The sequence below is a fragment of the Oryzias latipes genome, chromosome 12 (assembly GCF_002234675.1).
Source record: "Oryzias latipes chromosome 12, ASM223467v1".
NCBI classification, from domain to species: Eukaryota; Metazoa; Chordata; class Actinopteri; order Beloniformes; family Adrianichthyidae; genus Oryzias; species Oryzias latipes.
In genome coordinates this window covers 14352827-14372101 of record NC_019870.2, presented here as the reverse complement: position 1 = coordinate 14372101, position 19275 = coordinate 14352827, and the positions used below count along the sequence as shown (strand labels likewise).

The 19275-nt window shown below is 39.3% G+C and overlaps 2 protein-coding genes across 2 annotated transcripts; both read right to left on the bottom strand.

Moving 5' to 3' along the window:
• Nucleotides 1-479: 479 nt before the first annotated feature.
• Nucleotides 480-3646, bottom strand: nfkbil1 (NFKB inhibitor like 1). Its single transcript, XM_004074799.4, has 4 exons — nucleotides 3229-3646; nucleotides 3034-3152; nucleotides 1396-1504; nucleotides 480-1310 (listed from the first exon to the last, which is right to left on the bottom strand). Exons 1-4 carry the CDS (start codon nucleotides 3500-3502, stop codon nucleotides 733-735), a joined length of 1080 nt encoding a protein of 359 aa, XP_004074847.1. The 5' UTR covers nucleotides 3503-3646; the 3' UTR covers nucleotides 480-732.
• Nucleotides 3647-7168: 3522 nt separating this feature from the next.
• Nucleotides 7169-9849, bottom strand: LOC101170033 (apelin receptor B). The gene has a single exon (XM_011481847.3). The coding sequence runs from the start codon at nucleotides 9731-9733 to the stop codon at nucleotides 8663-8665; it is 1071 nt and encodes a 356-aa protein (XP_011480149.1). The 5' UTR covers nucleotides 9734-9849; the 3' UTR covers nucleotides 7169-8662.
• Between the last annotated feature and the right edge of the window lie 9426 nt (nucleotides 9850-19275).

Here is a 19275-nt window from a genome sequence, read left to right as displayed (position 1 = left end):
TGTATTTATTTATTTTTAAATCCCTTAATTTCTTCTTCTTTTAACAAAGTTGCAAATAATATTGTAGTAACGACACTATTGCAATACTAAAGTCAAAAGTAGGCTGACAAAACATGCATTGGGCAGAAATCCTGCTTTAGTAATCAATTTGGCTACCAATTACCTTTGATTAAGTTATAACCTATTTGCACATTTTAAGCTTATCTTGTGTCTGACGCTTCATAATTACGATTTTCTAAATTGCTTACAATTTAATATTCGATTTGTTAAGGGGGTTTATTCACAAACCTGGCAACTAGCGCATCATTTTCTTCGATCCTTTCCATAGACGTTTTCCACTTACTTAAAAAAAAATCCTTTTTGTGTACTTTAGGAATTTATTTTTATATTTTTATTATTTCAAAATGAAAGCCTAATTTAATTTGTAAATTACAACAGGTAGCTGTGTTTTTGATGCACCATGACTCAACACAATATCATAAATGTCATCCACAAGTTTAAGGTTTATATTTTCTTTGGATAACTGAGACCAAATAAAAGAAAAACAAATGTTTGCTTATTTTTTTATAGATTTCCAAACTTGAACCACATTTAAAACATTTTTTATGATTTAAAGGAATTATTTAAATAAATCACACAGGTGCGTCCTGTACACAGTTTTATCAACATCTGAAATAAAATATCCCTCCAAAAAAGCATTTGTTGATTCTGTGGCGCAACTAGCTGGTACTACTACTTCAAACTCTGAGCCAATCGGTTGAGCTCCTGAGACAGAGCCGTGACCGTATCCAGGATCCGCTTCCTGTCCTTCTCCTCCAACCGAGCCTCGCATCTTTGGACAAATTTATCTGGATGCCAGAGGGTTTGCTGCTTCCGGAGCGCTTTCCGAAACACCCCCACATTCTTTCTGTCCACGCCGTGTAGCATCACATCCACCATCTCCTGCACTGTGCCTTTAGGAGCGGGCCAAGGGATGTCGGAGTAGCTCAGCTTGGTGCTGCTCGATGAGGATGGGTCAGAGAAAGTAGCGGCGCACCTCTCCTCGTAACAACGCTTCTTTCCTTGCCGCGTTTGCTCTTCCTTCTGTGCTGCTCGAGCCAGATACTCCTCGTGTTCTCTTTTTAGCCTCTCGTGCAGGTCTTTGTGACTTTCCTCTTTCTGCTCTCTTCTCTGCCCGCTCTTCTGCGTTTTCCACCTCGCTGCCAGTTTCTGCGCTTCAGCATGCTTCTTAGAAAAATACTCTCTCCTTATACGTTCAGCCCAATCCCCAAAGTCCTCCTCATCTTCATCAACAGGAAGAAAATCATCAGCTAAAGTAAAAAAAAAAGAAGAAAAGAGTACAGTTAAAATTCAGAACAATTAAGTTACATTTAAAAATAGACTTCAAGCGTTTACCATCATAAGCTCCAAAGTTTTCACAAAACTCGTCTTCGCACTCGCCAAATAGCTTCTCCATCCACTCCTTTTCAGGGTCGGTCTGAGGACGGCCAATAGTTTCTGCACCCTGATAAATTCAATTTATTTAAACAGCAGCAATTAGTAAAAAAAAAAAAAAAAAAAACTTTATGTCAATATAAGGTGTTATAAGGGATTTTGACATTTAGAACTGCGTCTACTGTCTTTATTAACTTGATCTAAAATAAACTGAAGGACATTCCTTAATGAAATAAAAACTAAATTTTGTCGTTTATAAATTTTGTTTACCTTATTTTTAATAGAATGTGTTGAATTTGTGCTGGAGATTATAATACCTTACTTACTACAACCATCAGGGAACAGCAGTTTTTGTTTTTTACACATGAAGACCTGATCTGATCATAAATGACCAGAGCTCCTGTGGAAGTTTGGACTAAAACTATGATACTATATGAAATGTAGAGTTGAAACGTAGAAACAACCATAAAGAAATTGTGTTTTCAAATCAAAACACACAACATGATCTACTATTATTGCATAATTTTGTCACCGTTGCCACTGAACATGATGGGACTCCTGTTATAAAACCCAGCAGCATATTCATATGGAATTTGTGAATCATCTGTTCAATAAATGCATGTATGTGAATATTGTTTGGAAGGATTTCATCTGTTGGTGTTGCACAAACACCAAATACTTTTTGGAGTATCCCTCTGGACTTAGTTTTTAATGTTTTAGTAAAAATCGGTAAATTGTACATATTGAGAGAAACAGGTTATTAAAAATCAAACCCCTTTTAAAATAATTTTTCATAAGGAGATCTGTTTATAACTGAAGTCGAGAAAAGCCAACCTTGCTATATTTTTTTGCCCATTTTCTTGTGATCAAATCAACTATAATGAAAAAACAGTTTTTTTTTCTAGTGATCATAACATTGTAGATGTCATTATCATAAGGAAGCACATACTTTTGGGAGTTTTTTTTTTTTTTTTAACAATCTGCAGCAAAAGAAATCAGTTTGTCAGAGAAAATGTGGAATGCTAGAAGAAATGATAGATTTATAATCGATTACTTTAACCGTGGTCTAACTCCAGTGGAGATTGTGCTGATGTTGTCGGTCATAAACAACGTCCAAAGCAGTCATCGTCATTTGAGGAGAAGGTTGGCGCGGCAGGTACAGTTCAGTGATCCTGCGGTTGTCAATTTCATGGGTCAAAATGATGAGGGGACCAGACTGTCTCCATGGTAACAGAATGATGCATGAGAGTTGCAGGATGGAAGAACTGCACGTCACTTGGGACTTGGTCTTTTATCAGGAAAAAAATTGTGATGTTTTCTCGTGATAACGGGATAGTAGATGCTGTTGCCATGAGAAAACAGGCGAAAATTAACCCTCGTCTTCAGCAGTTTTTATTCTACTGCACTTAAATTGATCAAAAATGAAAATGCAAAAGGGAACAACTCATATCAACCACTAGTATTTGATTTGTTGTATGTGTGTTTCTGTTGTTTTTAATTTTCTAAATTGATTTTGATGTTTGGTCATATTAAATAGAACCCGGCAGGCAGCAGTCATCATTGTAGTTTTATTGGCTCCCGTTTCAAAGTGGTGTTTACCTCTGACTGCTTCATGTTCATCCAGCTCAGCAGGTCCAGCGGTGTGACCCCAGTCCTGTTTGAAGCATTCAAAGCTTCCGGACATGCTTTTTTGAGAGGCACGACCAGATCATCATAAGCTAAGACAAAACAAAACAAAGGGTTAAAATAAAACAAAACATTCATGTATAAAATTCTTAAAGCCCGATCCCTCACCTCTCTTGCCGAGCTTCAGAGCCCTATTAGCCGCCGTGTGCAGAGGAGTGTCTCCCCGGCGGTCCGTCTGGAGGACATCGGCTCCATGTTGGAGCAGCAGCCGAAGCACGGCGTCGTCACCCAGGGAGCAGGCCAAGTGCAGCGGGCTCCTCTGTCTCTTTCCCTGGGAGAAGTTCAGGTCCAGGTCCCGGTGCTTCCGCAGATACGATTTTAACTTTAGACAACTGCCTTCCTCCACGTACTTCCATACGCGGACCTGTCTGCAGGACACCATACCGCGGTCTAACCGACAGAACAATAAAGAAACTAAACTTAAACTTGATTTTAGAGGATTGGTTCGAGGAAATTTTCGGCTTCAAAACAGGCCTCAGTTTGCTGGTCCGTCTTCGTAATAACTCCGACACCAAATATTAGTTCCGGGTGATAATTCTTCCACCAGGTGTCACTATTGGCTATTGTTTGCTCTCAGGCCTCTTCTAAACCTGTTGTCCAAATTGTATTTATCTTTGTTATATATAGCTATTAAATATATATACAACTTCTGCTATTAATGCTATCTGACAGGTGGATGATTTAAAGCATGTTTCTCCTTCTCACAGGCTCTGCTGTCATTTAAAGTCAAATATAGTTCTGCATTATGTCTTTGGGATTGCATGTAAGTCACTAAGAATAGAGACGTCATTCCTGCTTCACAATGCTTTTTATGTGTGATCTTTAGTCAGCATTTGTAAGTATATCTCAATTACACAAGTTGTGTGTCCTCTACTGAAAGACTTTACTGAAAATGTACAGAACCACAATCACATTACAGATGTCTGCAAACAGTGGTGCCCTGCAATGTATTAAGATAAAATAAAATTTGATGTGGAAATATTTGCATGGTCTTTATATATGATCATATATCATATATATGATTCTTCTTCTATATTTTTAAAGTGAAAATGTAGGATTTCACTTGATGAAGTATAACAGCTGTTGCAGCTTTTTGTACAGCTATCTGATAAATGTAGGAGTTTCAGGAATGATCCAGAACATTTGGCAGACAGTTCTTGATGAGTGACTGAAGACTAAAAAACACTTGATGCATTTAATTTGTACCAAATTTTCCTTGAACAATATATGAGGAAGAGTAAATATGTGAAATGTTTGAAGTAAACACTCTGCATTGTGATAAACTAAGTGTCAACAATGGGTAAGCAGAGGCTTACACCTTTAATAGAAATAAAAAGAAAACAAATTTCCTTTCTCTGCTTAATGAACACAAGTGAGAGCCTGAAATATCATTTGATCTGGATCTGCTGAATGTTCATCCTCAATTTCTTACTTTCAGAAAGATCATTGTTCTTGCGCTCACATTTAAGGCCCAATTCTTTACGTTTGCAAAATATGTGCTAAAATTGAATGTGTTAAATAAAAAAAAGAAGGAAATTGCTATCTTTGGAAAGACAAATATATTAATGTGCAAAAAATTCTAGGTGTCATCAGGGGAGAGAGAAAAAATCAGTCTGATTTATGGTTAGTAAGACACAAAAGATAGTGACATGATGATACTAGGAAAGCTGCTTGCAGAGACAAAATTTAAAAAACAATCTAAAATAAATTGTGATCTCCTAAGAACTGTTGATAACAACAAAACAAGAAATAAAAATATTCTTTTTACTTTTTAATTTTTTAACTGAGATATGCAGTTTGGGCCTTGGAGATTTATATTTTCTTTCATTTAAAAATAAACTAAGTTATTTTTACCGTCAAGCTTATTTACTTTCTTTTCATTATGTTCTGATGAACTTCGGTGTAAATATCTTAAATTTCACACTTTCATGTTTTCCCTTGAATCGGATTTTCTGAAACTGAAAAGGCCAGAAGCATTCAGCAGACTGACAAACCGTCTGTTTCTTTTATCAGCTTTCACTTGTTAAACCTGATTTTTTAAGAATATTTTCCTTCACCTTCAAGTCACTCACACACAACCTGCAAATCATTTCTTGCGGCGCCGCCTCAACTTTTGTTGGTATAGATGTTTGTTACCTGTTATGCTGCAATTTGTTTTTAGTGCAGCTGAGACTCTCAACTGACTCAGGCCTGTTGTGGATCACAGGGCCTCCATTTAGACCTGAGAGATGGCAGGATGTATAATACAGAGGACAGGAGAAAGGATGAAGGGACACTTTGTGCCCAGTAAAGAGGACGATTCCTTAACCGACATCCGGAGTCACCAAAAGCTTGGGCACTTCCACTCTTTCGGAAACGACGTGTCTCCACTAACGATGGCAAACATGTGTAAACGCCTTTGAAAGGTCTGCCGTCCTGAGAGATACAGAGGAGAAGAGGGATAGAAGGGGGGAAAGGAGGCAAAAGGTTTGTCAGTTCAGCTGCTGGAATCACATATATGTTATGAAAAATCAACTTAAATCTTTTGCTTTCTGCACAAGTCTGTCTTTTACTCTTCCAGCAACTCTGGTAGAGGTCCCCTCTCCAGAAGTCTCCAAAAGTAAGTTGTCTCTGAAAGACAGGATATCCCAATCAGGAGGGTCCTTCAAGACGCTCCAGGGGTCATCCAATCATCCCACCATGCCGCGGTTTGGCCAAGCTTAAGGTCCGGTCTGCTGGCTGCTGTGCTTATTCTCTATTGTTAGGACAGAGGAGAAACGTCCAAACACACTTCCTTTGTCTATTTTTTAACTTGACCTGGTTTATTGGCATTTGATTTATGAGGGCAGGACATGCGCTTCTGGCTGCAAGCCTGGTTCCAAACAACACAATGATGAGGGCTGTTTGCCACTCGTTGACATGACAATAAGTGGGTTTAGAGCTGATAGAAACTGACTTCAGGTTTTGCTCTCTGTTGAGTTCCATTCAGTGTAAGATCACTCATGACCTTTTCCCCACTCTGAATGTGACTGTTTTTCCAGATGACATCCCTCAAACCACAATGATTTTTTAAATGTGTTGACTGTACACAATAATCTTATTTTGGAAAAACTGAGCAAAATGGTTTATTTCTGCTCATAGATTAATAATTTATATTTATTCATGCAGTTTTGCTTAATTTGCATCATATATGCAACTGTTATGTGATTGTGACCACTCTAAATGCTACCAAGGTGAGCAACAATTGAGTGAGAAAAAGTGATCATAGGGCCATGATTTACTAAAATAAAGATAATGGTAACAGCGGTCAACCCGTTGATTGATTGCAGGTTGATCAGTCCACAGAGCTAACACCATCATAGTACATTTAAGTCTCATCTTTAATGGAGACTTTGTGCTTCTCTTATTCTGAAATTGTTGTTTTGTAAAAGACACGTTATTTTAGATGTTTTTAAGAGCTGTTTTACAAAGGTTGTTGCATTTAAAGTTTTTATATCAAAAACTCTCAAATTTCTGTTCTCACTTCTTATTTCTGACAATTGCATTTTATATCTGTTGCTACATTTTTTTCTAGAATCTTTATTTTTATGGTTTAAGGAAAGCTATTTGACAAGAAAAAGTGAGTTGTTTGACAAAATGCATTTCCTCATGCTAGTCTGCTTTGCTGTCATGCGTTGAAATTTTAAAGTTTTTGTTTAGTTTTTCCCCTCAAATAATTTAGCCCATTGATGATGTAATCACAAAATAAATCGTGATTCGGCTGCAGTTTGGGTTTTTTAAGCCATTAGATTGTGTAACACGTTTGGACAAACTTCATAAAACTCGAAAGGCCATGAAAACGATCCGTCCAGATATTTTGTTCCTTTACTGAAGGCTCTGTGTTTGAAGCTGACAGGTGGGGGATAATGTGACAAATCTCGTAAAAACTAGCTGGGATTTTGACACGTCCTGGAAAATTCTCCAGGGATTTTAGAAGGAATATAGCAGCATTCCGAATTTGAGGGCTCAAGACTTCAACCTTTTTACTGCAGAAAATAAAGATAAACGGAAAGAAGGACGAGATGAAAAAGGCGTTCGATTTTTTTATTCTTTTTTTGTCAAAACAGTCCTGTCCTCTGTAAATGATGCAGATGAAGCTGCGCTCTGTTGCAGGTGTAACAAAGGGACTCACAGTCAATGGCCACAACAACCAGGGATTAGCTCAATCCTTCTGTCTCCCCGCTGTTGCAGATTATATCCTGAGAAAAGCTCATTACAGTCAAAAAAGGTTAATCATAGAACTAAACTTTAGAACTCAGAAACCAACGGAGTATTAACATCCTTAAAACCACACATTTAAGGATTATTCTACAAACCGGGTTGAAAAAAGAGCTCAACGCACAAGAAATAGGAAAAGGCTTTTTGGGGATATAAATAGCGTTTAATAAACACTTTGAAGATTTTCACATTTCTGGGAGAGAGCCAAAAAATCCTGAAGCTGATCTAGTTGAAAAACTTTTGTGTGGGCTGATTGTTTGTGCAAGTAAATTGTAAGAGAAGAGGGAAACAGAAGTCGAACGTGCATTTCCTGCAGACATATGCTTTGATTTCAGCCCTGCCAAACACAATAGCAGGGAGACGGCCTTCTCTGAGCAATGGCCCCAACAGGAAGAAGTATGTTCAACAGACAGGAGAAAAGACATTCCAGCAAGCATGACAAGTCGTCGGAGGGAACAGAGGGACACCACAGAGAATATTTGTTTCATCAAAGCACCAATTTCTTTTATTACAAATATACAATGTGTATTCGCAAGATGTTTCATGTTGGAACAAATGAGATACTCCAAACACACAAAAACACATCAGTCGTTCCTTTACACTACCTGTCACCTTTTAATTAGACCTTCAACAAACCTGAAAACATTTGTCAGTTGCCATCTGTCTGTCTGGTTGGTCCCCCCCTTTTTGAACTACTAACCATCCCCAATCCACTCTCTTCCTCTCACACACACACACACCAACACACACATTTTACAAGTCTTTTATCTGACTCCGACACCTCTTGCTGATTGGCACACCCTTCCTACACACAACACAACTCTGTCAGCTGTGAGGCAGATATCCCCGGTTCGATCTGCGGTGCGGGGCAGTCTGCTGGATACGACACCTCAAGTGCTTTCTAAAGAAAACAAGAAGTGGCAAATGTAAGAAAAAAACGTCGGCTGGTTGACTTCATGACCTCACAGCTCAGTTTAAAGTCTACAAATGAGAGCTGAGAAGAGTTCATCATTGCGTGGCTCCGTTTGTTTTTCTCAACACAAAATTTTACATGACTCCTCATGTTCAGTTCTTTTTTTTTTCTGGTCGGTAGGGATGGGGAGTGGCGGTAGGTTTGAGTGTTGTCCCAAAAATCCATGAGCTTCCCTTTTAGTCCAGCGAGTCAAGAGCAGAAGGTGACATCCTCAAACTGCCTTCAGGTGATCTACAAGCGAGCCCCCCCCCCTGCTGCAAAAGTTGCCCTTTACCTGCTGGGTTCTGCATTGTTCACCTTTTTTCCCAGAATGCCCCTGGGCCCCTGCCATAGTCACACTTTTGTGCCCAAAGACTGAGCCTCTGTCTTCTGGGAGGACAGGGAGCTGGGCGAGCTGGCATGCATCAGCTTCTTCAGGTTCAGCAGGCACAGACACTGGGACCTGAAGCGCAGGTCAAAGAAGGCATAGAGGAAGGGGTTCAGGCAGCTGTTGATGTAGGCCAGGCAGGTGGAGTAAGGGTGAGCCAGCAGCAGGAAGCGCAGGAAGTCGCAGGTGACGGGAAACAGGTCCAGGTAGGAGAGGGCATCAGCGGTCTTCACGAGGTGAAAGGGGATCCAGCAGGCGGCAAACACCACCACCAGCGTGGTGATGATCTTCAGCAATCTCTTCTTACGCTGGTCCTCTTTGCGCAGAGTGTTGAAGTGGCGGGTGACGGTGCAGCCGATGAAACAGTAGCACACCATCATCGCCAAAAAAGGGAGAAGGAAGCCAAAAGCTGTGGAGGAGATGCTGAGCCCTGCAACCCACACATTTTCCTGCTCCTTGGTCGCCATCACGAAGCTAAAGTCCATGGCACAAGACGTGCGGTTGGTTTCGAAGTCGTACTTGGTGGCACGGAAGAGAAGAGTCGGGGCAGCCAGCAGACAGGAGAGCAGCCAGATGGCTATCAAAGAGCCTCGAATGTGGCCACGAGTGCGGAGCTGGGTTCTGGACAGGGAGTGGACGATGGCCAAGTAGCGGTCGAAGCTCATGCAGGTGAGGCAGAAGACGCTGGCGTACATGTTGAGGAGCACCACATAGCTGCTGATCTTGCACAGGGCTGTCCCAAAGGGCCAGTGGTACCCCATGGCTGTGTAAACAGCCCACAGAGGCAGGGTGACCACGAAGGTGAGGTCCGCCAGGGCCAGGTTGCCGATGTAGATGTCAGTGGCTCGACGCTTGCCTTGGGCTCTCCACACAGTGAATATGACCACTCCATTTCCAGACAGGCCCAGAATGAAAATAAGCATGTAAAGCACAGGGATGACAGAGTATGACGGCGACCACTCTGAATAGTCACACATGGAGGAGCTTGCGTTCTCTCCATAGTCATAGTACTCTGAAGGATCCTCAGTAGGCTCCATCTTTGACCGTCTTCTTCTCTTCTTCTTTTTTAATAAAAAACAAAAAAAATCAAATTATTTGTTCTGACCTGTTGGTTCACAGCAGTGTGCAGCACTCAGTCAAGTCTTTCTAAGTGTAAAATCTGCTCATGCTTTATACCCCAACCCAGCTTACACCCTCCCACAAAAGACCCCTCCTACCTCCTGCTGCCCTTCCTCCTCCCTGCTCTGCACATGCTCCTGCCCCACCATTCATTTCACTGGACCCTAAATACATGTGAAACTCCCTGAGGACATAACATATTGTGTTCACTGTGATTTTTCCCTTTTTTTCCTCTTCTTTTTTTATTCACTCTTTGTATGCCAATATGAATACAGGGAAAAGAGGCAACACAAACAGTCAAAAAGTAAAGTCCAACTTTTGAGTGAAAGCTCTGCAGACATGTTTGGACAGTAGCCCACATGTCAAGTCTGGGCAAGTTTCATGGATAAAAAATGCTAATATCGGGTGAGGGTTGCACTTACATCAGATCACTGTCATTCATTAGAGTAAAAAGGAAAGCTTTTGCATTTGTCTTGTCAGAACATGTCTGAAGACTTACAAACACAAGTGAGAGGCAGGGATGCAACCTCAGGGTGTTACACAACCCGGACAGAGACCATAAATCTCCTCCATAAGGTAGCCATGAACAAAATCTTCTCTTTTAATTTATGTTGTTGTTTAGAATCTTTTTAAAAACTGTAATTTCTTTCCAACTATCATTTTTTTATTATGTCAGAGAAAGCAAATACCAAACAATAACAAATAAACAAACTAGAAAATATGATTTCTGGATAGTTTTTTCAAAACAACAAAAGCCAAAATACAAGAAAAGAAATAAAAAAGGTCGAATGTACTAAAATTATAGTTTTTATTCAATTATTATGAGTATATATAGATCAAAATTAACAACAAACATATACAATGAGTGCACACAAATACATCTATATGTAAGCATATACATACATGTTGTGCCTAGTCTAATGCAAAAAATGGCATAAATTGCAATAAATGGTAACCTTAAATGTTTCCACACATGCTAAAACAATCTTGCGACAGCTTTAAATATTTATCGTATCAAATAAAACCCTTTACGCATTTGACCAATCGGATGGCCCCTTTTTATGTTAGACGCCAACCTCCAGTGTAGACATGAGTCATTTGGAGAATAATTTCAGTTATGATGACTTTTATTTAAATAAAACTGTTCCAGTGAAATGGAAATGATGTGTCAGTTGTTGTTTTTTTATTTTGTTCATTTATTGCTATTTATATTGTCATTTCAATATTAATCATTATTATCGCACATTGCAAATTTTCCTCTTATTGTTCAACCCTTTACATAGTAATAATTTCCACATATCCAGATACATGTCACATAATGTTAGACAGTGTTTTTTCTTTTAATTAACAAGAGCTCGAAAAGGTAGTTGGAGAAAGAAAAAAAAAAGATTCATTCCCATCCCTTACACATTCATCATGTAATATGATATATTGTAGCTGTTTGTAGTAAAAAACAAATAAATGAAATTGGTCAACATATAATGTAAATGAAGAATTTATTTTATGTAAGGTTAAAGCTGCAGTTTCAAATTACATTATAATGACACATTTAGAATTAAAAACCATGAAAAAGAATATTACCACAACCATTTAACCATATAGGTTTTCCCAAAAAAGTTTTATTTGACAGATAACCTTTTGTTCAACCAAACTACAACAAAATGGTCAACTCATTTTAATGTATAAAAAAAAACTTTTATCAAAGTTGATAAATGAAAGTAAAGCATCTCTGGAGCCCTAAGTGGGAGGGGGGTGTCAGTGGCTCTTGTCTGCGGTGTGTGTGTTTGGGGGGGGTTGCAGGCATGCAAAGGTCCTCTTAAAGAGCAAACTGCAAACCGAATTGATGTTGTTCTGAGGATTAAGCTTTATTCTATGACAAAACATCAGGGTTGACCTGTTGCCTTCATTGGTGCATCAGAGAGGGTCACTAAACTAGAGGATGAAATTTAAAGTGATGTAAGCCATTTGCCGTGGCGCCTCAAAGTCATTTTACTTTACAAAACTCCTCAAGAACATCAAATATGGTGAAAAAGGTTTCTTCCTTTCTGTAAACATGCCAGTTTAGCACCAAATGCACTAAAACTACTGGTTTTAAGGAGGTTTGCTGCTTTAGTCGTGTATTTTTTATTTTATTTCATTGTTTAATTTCAATATACCGGCATAGAACTGAAGGATTTTGCATTCCTATTTTAAAGATGTTTTGCTATTCTAACATTTGAAGGGAAGACTGCTCATCGCAGAGATAAAGCAAATATGTGGCATGTTCAGTGTGCAGTGAGATCATTTTTTTGAAGACTGAGCAAAAGCAAAAACGTGTCCAAAGACTTCCCTCTTTTCTCTAACCGCTGTGTTTCTGCTCCAGGTGGTGCATTTCAGTCTTCAGCCTGATCTGTCTCTCAGCAGAGCGGCAGCGGTGGCGCCGAAGCGACGACCTTTAGACACAACTACTGTATCACTCAACAATCTCTCTCCACTGATTCCCCCTCCTTACCCACCCTTCCATCCTTCCCTCCTCTCTCCTAAGTCATCCCTCTCTTCCTCCCATTATGAAGATGAGGATTAATTCCTGTCTTCAGCATCATTTACCCTCAAGGGGCTGTTGTTGTTGCCAAATATTGTGACGTCAGCGCGGGGCATTTGGTGTGATTGTGTTTGCGCGGCTCCGCCCGGGCTTCGACCACTCTCCGTGTGCATGATTGTTATCCGGCTCTTTATGTGGCGAGCACCGTGCAGCAGGACGCTGGGCAGAACAGGAAAATGGCAAAGTAAAGTGAATCGAAGGAGGCTTCCTATCTGTACTCTGGTGGGACGCAGGTCTATTTTTAACTGAGTTCATTGACTGGGATGGGAACTTATGGATGTATTAGAAGCACCACTCATGTTTCTCACAATCTCCTTATCGGCTGTCAGGAAAAACATGCCATGAGATGAAGATATCATGTGACATGTCCTCAGTTTGGGAGGATTTTACATCAAAAACAATAAAGCTTTTGGCCCTGGAGAGTGACAGCTTCCAGTTGGAGGTTGAACCTCATTGCAGAGCATCCCTCCCTTCTCCCCGCATACCAAAAAAAGCCACTTTCCACAACATTCAGCTCCTGTTTCCCCCTCTAATTGCCCACCTGTGTCTCAAATTGATTGTTGTTGGTGCTTTCCTCTCATGTGTGGCCCGCTGCTGTAAACCACACACCATGCAGACTCCGAGATGCTCCCGACCTCAGGAGCGCTCGGCCCTTTCATTTGACCGCCGTCCATCAGTAATGAGTCGGTTTATGAGAACATAACCGAGGGAGTGAGGGAGAGGATGCATGACTTCCAGGAACAGAAAAGATAAAAATGTCGCAGGGCTTTGATCTGTTGATGGCGCCGTTTTTGTGGGGGTTCTCAAGGCACCGCAGGAGCAGGAGGCGTGTGCTCTTGTTGTGAAGGTGTGTGTGAAGGCTGGTGGGGGTCCAACAGTTGTTTGATGTGTTTTTTAAGCTGTCGGACCACATGCTCTGGATGGAGACAGCTGACCCCTCTTGGTTTTACTTGTTTATCTGAAAATTCAGGACAGCTCCAAAAACAAGACTGTTGGGCAAAAAGGTTACAGCAGCTTTATTGATGTAGTTTAACTGGCTGATATTTATTAAATTTTAGTTTTTTCCGTCAAGTTTTAAAATGTTCCTAATAGCATCAGGACATCTTGACCATTTGGTTACTTATTCAACCTCTCTGTACACTTTTTCTGCGGAGACGATAATGTGATTGACACTAAGTTGTGAGACACATGGGTCTCCAAAGTGGGAGAGGTTGGCACCTTTAAGTGGAAACTGGTTTTGGTTTGGTGTTTTTAACGCCATCAGGACAGCCCTAACTGAGGTAAAGAAAAAAAAGTTGTTTTCATTTGAAAACACTTCTGTTTATGTATTTAATATGATTTAAAATTCAGAAACAGTAGGTTCAACACATTTTTTTTATGATTTTGCTCCAAAGGTTTATGAATTCTTGTTGACTTCTTTAAAGACCCACTCTGACGAAAACCATATTTTTTGTGTTTTTAAAATGTTGTTGTGGTATTTTTATTGATGGAGGAAATAAAGAAAGAAAATTATGCTTAAAATTGTATTACTTTAGTATTTCTTTAATTAAATTGTTGTGAATCAGGAGCCTTATTTGTGACGAAGAAAATATGCTGGGTGGGCCGCAAGCTCACTGCTCCGAGCTATCGGTAACAGGGGGAAGGGGGGCGGGGTTGCTTCATGCCAATGGTCCCTTCCACAATTTCCGCAGCTTTTTTTAATTTAGATTTAAAATAACTAAGAAATAGACCAAAAGAGGACTGGATTGGGATTAAATAACAAAATTCATTAGCTTACACACAAAATATCATAAATTAATCCTTTCATCCTTTGGTTGTCTTTTAAAGTAAACTTTCTTGACAAAATAAACATTTTGGTGTTGTAACTTCTTTTCTGTTCAGCAAAACAAAGATAATTATCCTACAATGGCTTTCATGCATGGCATGTCTTCACTTTATTAGGGTTACTCGAAAACAAAGGCGTGAATTCTTTCACAGCAGAGCCGTTTGTCCTGGACTACAGTTTTAGATGCAGACAGTCCAGTGGACTCAGTTTGATTGGGTGAGGTGCCGAAACATGTCATACCTTCATTTGGTCTGGGTTGGTTGAAGCCTGGAAATGTGACACCAAAACTAGAGGGGGGGGGGGGGGGTATTGTGCTAGCACCAACTAGAAAGAGCAAAGTGAGTTGATATCCTGCAAAGCCTTTGCTTTGTTGATGTGCACAATTAGAAGATAATTATGTTGATGTTTTTCTTTGCTAATCGGAAAGGGAAAGCTGCTTTCTTTTTATTGTCTTTGGTCCACTTCAGCGCTGTGGTGCATTGAACAATTACTGTGTTCACTGAACCACACAGAGTACTCTTAAGGACAAAGTCATGAGACCCCCTTACTTTGCTTCTGCGCCTTGGTTAACTCTCGAGTGAACTGATGCTGTAGCTCTCAATAGAACCAGGGTTGGCTCATTTGGTCTACTCCACAGATCATGTGAGGTTTGACTTATACCCAAAAAAAGCAGTTGATTGGAACCAAAGAACTTTGGTGTGAATTAGACCTGCTGGTATGACTATGAAGGTACAGTGGCCCTTAAGTGCAAATCACATCAGCAAATCACTCATTGGAAAAACCTTAATGATCACAACAAAAATTAAAAAAGTAAAACAAATAAAAATAAAAAACATGACATGATGAGGTTCGTTTACCTTTTTACTCAGTAGTGTTTTTGGCATGGCATTGTCTTCCGACAGACTACTTTTCTTTAAGCTTCTGACCAATGCAACTGCAAATTTTGGTGATTGATCAATCATCTCTTTAGCACAGTTTGGGCAAAACATCCTTTTGCTTTTCCTTATCTTCAAAACCTTTCTGGAAATTACTTCAGTTTTCCACATTTTATTTTTCTTTACATTTTATCTGGAATTCTTTTTTAGTGATTTGTTGCTGTGATTTGCACTCCAGGGCCACAGTATTGATGAGTAGCAGTAGCTGTGCATGTTAAGGTAACAAAAAAACAGAAAAAAGTGTTTACAGTGCAAATATAGAGAGACACTAATCAGGAAATATGGCAGATGCCCTTTAAAAATTGGTCAGGGAAGCAAAGCTCCTCATATTATTTTCTTACCGATGAACTGAGGCAATAACTCCCCCGTCTAGCAGCTGTTATAACTCCATGTGTTTGTCCTTGAGATTTGATGAAATGTGAAACCAAAACAAACCAAATGAAGGTGCTAAATTGTCCAGCATTCCCACCCATACAAACAGAAACTGCTGGACTGGCCTGGTCTGAATGCACCTAAAATGACTTGGTTTCTGTAACCGTTAGTTAATTTGGTTTTCACCCCACTGATCCTTTGAGCCCAAAGCTGAGTCTGCACTTCTTGTCATGCAAATGTGCTTTTGGAGAACGGAGTAGAAACCTGGTTGACCATTTTACATGACAGAGAAACCTGGTTTCCCTAAATCTACCTTGGGAAGCTGCATTTCCCAACCTTCTTTTTCCTTGCTATTAAGAAACCATGTCGGTCACTCAAAGAAGCAGGTTAGGCCAAGCCCCTCAAGGCCCGTACACACCGGGACGAATATTCGCCAGGCGTTATTCGCCAGCGTTTTTCGCCACGTTTTTTGTGTTCACACCCAGGCGATTTTCGCTGACGATGAGTGGAGTGAACATGCAATTTCATTCCCTGACATTAGATGGCGCTTAATGTAAAACAGAAATACTCCTGTACACAAGGTGGCGCTGCGCAACTTTACGCTTCTTAAAGTCGCTTTTCACTCAGAAGAAGAGAGCAAGTATTTACACGCTTGTCAGAATCAAACAAAGAAAACATGAATATTTCAAGCATCAGTAGCTCCAACTGGTGCTTGGTTCGGGGATGTTTTAGAATGTCCGTCATTATTGCTTCGCGGCTGTGTAGACGCTACTTGGCGTCTATCTTCTTCGCTGGTATGTGTGCTCAGCAAGGCAGTTTTGTGTTTGAGCGCCCCCAAGTTGTGTTTTACTGTAACTTCAGAAGCTCCAGACACGTGAGCAAAAGCGCCGTTCTCATTGGTCGAGTAGATTTCGACGCGACGCGTCGAAAAAAAAAAACGAACCCGAGGCGTTTTTTTTTTTTGACGCTTTAACGCCTGGCGTTTTTTCGCGTCGGTGTGCACACTCTCGTTGGTGCCCTTTGTTTAGTCACGAGGCGTTAAACGTCGGCGAAAATCGCCGGCGAAATTCGTCCCGGTGTGAACAGGCCTTAAGTCTGTTCCTGAATTCAAAACCAACCAGAATGACTCACTTTGCAGTTCCTCAAATGACCACTTGAGGCTGGCTTCAGAAGAAAGCTTTGACTTCCTTAAATCTTAAAATGTTGAGAAGTGGTTTTCATTTTTTTATTCGGTGCATGTTTTTTTTGTTATTGGCAGGTGGGTGGACTACTAAACAAGCTCAGCAAAACATCATTGTTTCACACACAGTGTGCTCAAATATTCATGCTTCAGTTGGAAACATTACACTATCGACTTTGCCATCTTCAACTTTGCCCCCCCGAATGTTTTATCTTGATGTTGCAGCAAATCCTTCAGACATCAGCAGCAACAGCAACCTTTGACATCAACTAACCTCTGCAGATGGCGTGTTGGTCAGTTGACCGGGACAGTCTGTTGACAGAAACGTTCCTGTTTTCAAGATACTATAAATCTTCCGAGCCGAATCAGAAATATGTCATATAAATACAAGGAGAAACCAGGAAAACTACTTTGTTGCAAACATATAAACAGAGATTAAATCAGGACGACCTTTACAATTATAGATTTTACAAAAGCATCAAAATACCAAACCAGAATTAATTTCACCTCATCGGCAAAACTTAGAAAAAACTTTCTTATTACATTAGGAGCCATGAAAGTTAGCACTTTCATGCTAAGCTATTTTGAAAATAGATTATGTCATCCCTCTGAGAGTTTGTGTTAGCCTTCTGTCTGACACTAGATAAGATTCAATTAAAAGTTTTGTTTGTTTGCTCAGCGGCACAGACGCTTAAAAAGCAAACATCAAGTTCCAGATAAAGGCAGATGTGACAAATGCTGAAGCTCTTTAATGTTTTCTCTTTACTCAATTTGAATCCTTGAGTTTTTTACGTCAAAGTTCATTAAGGGTTTGTGTCACTGTTACTGTTTTTAATGAAGCAATCTCAGTGAAGACTTGTAGATTGTGTCGACATGTAATGAGAGGCAGAAAGACAGTTTTAAGTTAAAAATAGATTTCTTCATGAGTGTTACAAATATTTAAAATTTGGTCAACAAACTTTTAGACAGAGTATAAAACCTTAAACCAGGAATATATTCAATATATATATATTTTAAAATGTAATGTTTATTAGCGATCACACATCTCTGTAAAATCAATTAAGAAAGGATATATTTTCAGTTTTTCCACTTCCTTAAGTTTTTTTTCTTATTAGCATTACTTCATTTGATTTAGCGGCCAACTTGCTCAAAATTAAATGTAAAAAACAATTTTTAAAAACTGGGAGTTGATGCAAATCTAAAAATAAGCAATACAAACCAAAACAGACTCACCCTTGACAAATATTTCAGTATTTTATTTTTGAAATATTAAAAAAGTGATAAAAGAATATGAACATATTAAAAATGATACATTTTGCATTGCAAATTACTTTTTTGAAAGGCAGCATTTAAAAAACACATCATAATTTGCTTTCAGAATTTCTTTAAAAAACACTAGTGTCACCGAATAGCTTTCAAACAGCTGTTTATCCTTTTCATCTGTCTGTGATGTGAGACACAGATGTTGCTGGTTTGCTGAAAATTTTGAAAAAAAAAATTAAATAAAGAGTTCCAGTTTATCTGTTGTGAACCTCTTATTTTTAGTTTTTCGTTAATAAGGTTCAAAGAGACAGAAAATGCCCTTTTATGTTCAAATCACTGTTAGAAGTTCACTTCAATCTGTTGCCAGTTGACAAACTAAATCTTTTTCTCATTTTTTCAATTTTCCTTTATACTTTATTCATGTTTTCTAGTGTTTAAGACAGCAAAGATTGGAGGCCAAATACCATGGGTACTCATCCACATGCTGCAGGATAGAGGGTCTTAGATCCCTTGAACGTAACATGAACTGGTCTATTGATTTTGCGGCTGTCTGAACTTTACTGCACACTTAATAAAATACAAGCTGTCAATAGACGTTCAAAGTTGTGAGATGGACACAGAGAACACATTCAGCACCATGCGCGCAGGCCGTGTAACAACCATGACTTCACTGGATGCAATACAATAAGCTAATGTAACCTTAAACCAAAGGTCTTAGTGCACATGTGCTTTTGTCATTGGCCTCAATTATAAATGACTATGAGGTCACCCAGTGGTGCATGTAAAGGCACACAATGCTTACTCAGTGTGCACAATCACACAACTAAACAATCTGTGTGTTTTTTTTAGTATGTAACAGGAACGCTACAGTATATTAGCATAAACTGGCACTAATATGTGATGACAAACTGCACAAAAAGACCCAAAATTGGTCTAAAGTCATTGTTTGCAAGTCCAAGTCAAATTTCACAGTTAGGACAAATCTTTGTGAGGTGTTGTTACCATGGAAACAACTGGGTTACACTGAATTTTGTACATAACCAGCATACATTGATGTTACAAATGTTTATTACTTGAGAGAAGCATCTAGAGGGTTATTTCTATCAGAAATTGCCCTAATTGTATTTTTTACAATACAAAATATTTGCATGATTCTTATGAAATTTGTACCTATATTCACACCAAAACTTGAAAAAATTCTTCAAAATTGCTTATAAAGGTAAAGGTAAACTTTATTGTCCTCAGAGAGGAAATTTCTTCTGGGCCACAGAGCTACAAACTAACATCCTTCATCATTCATCATA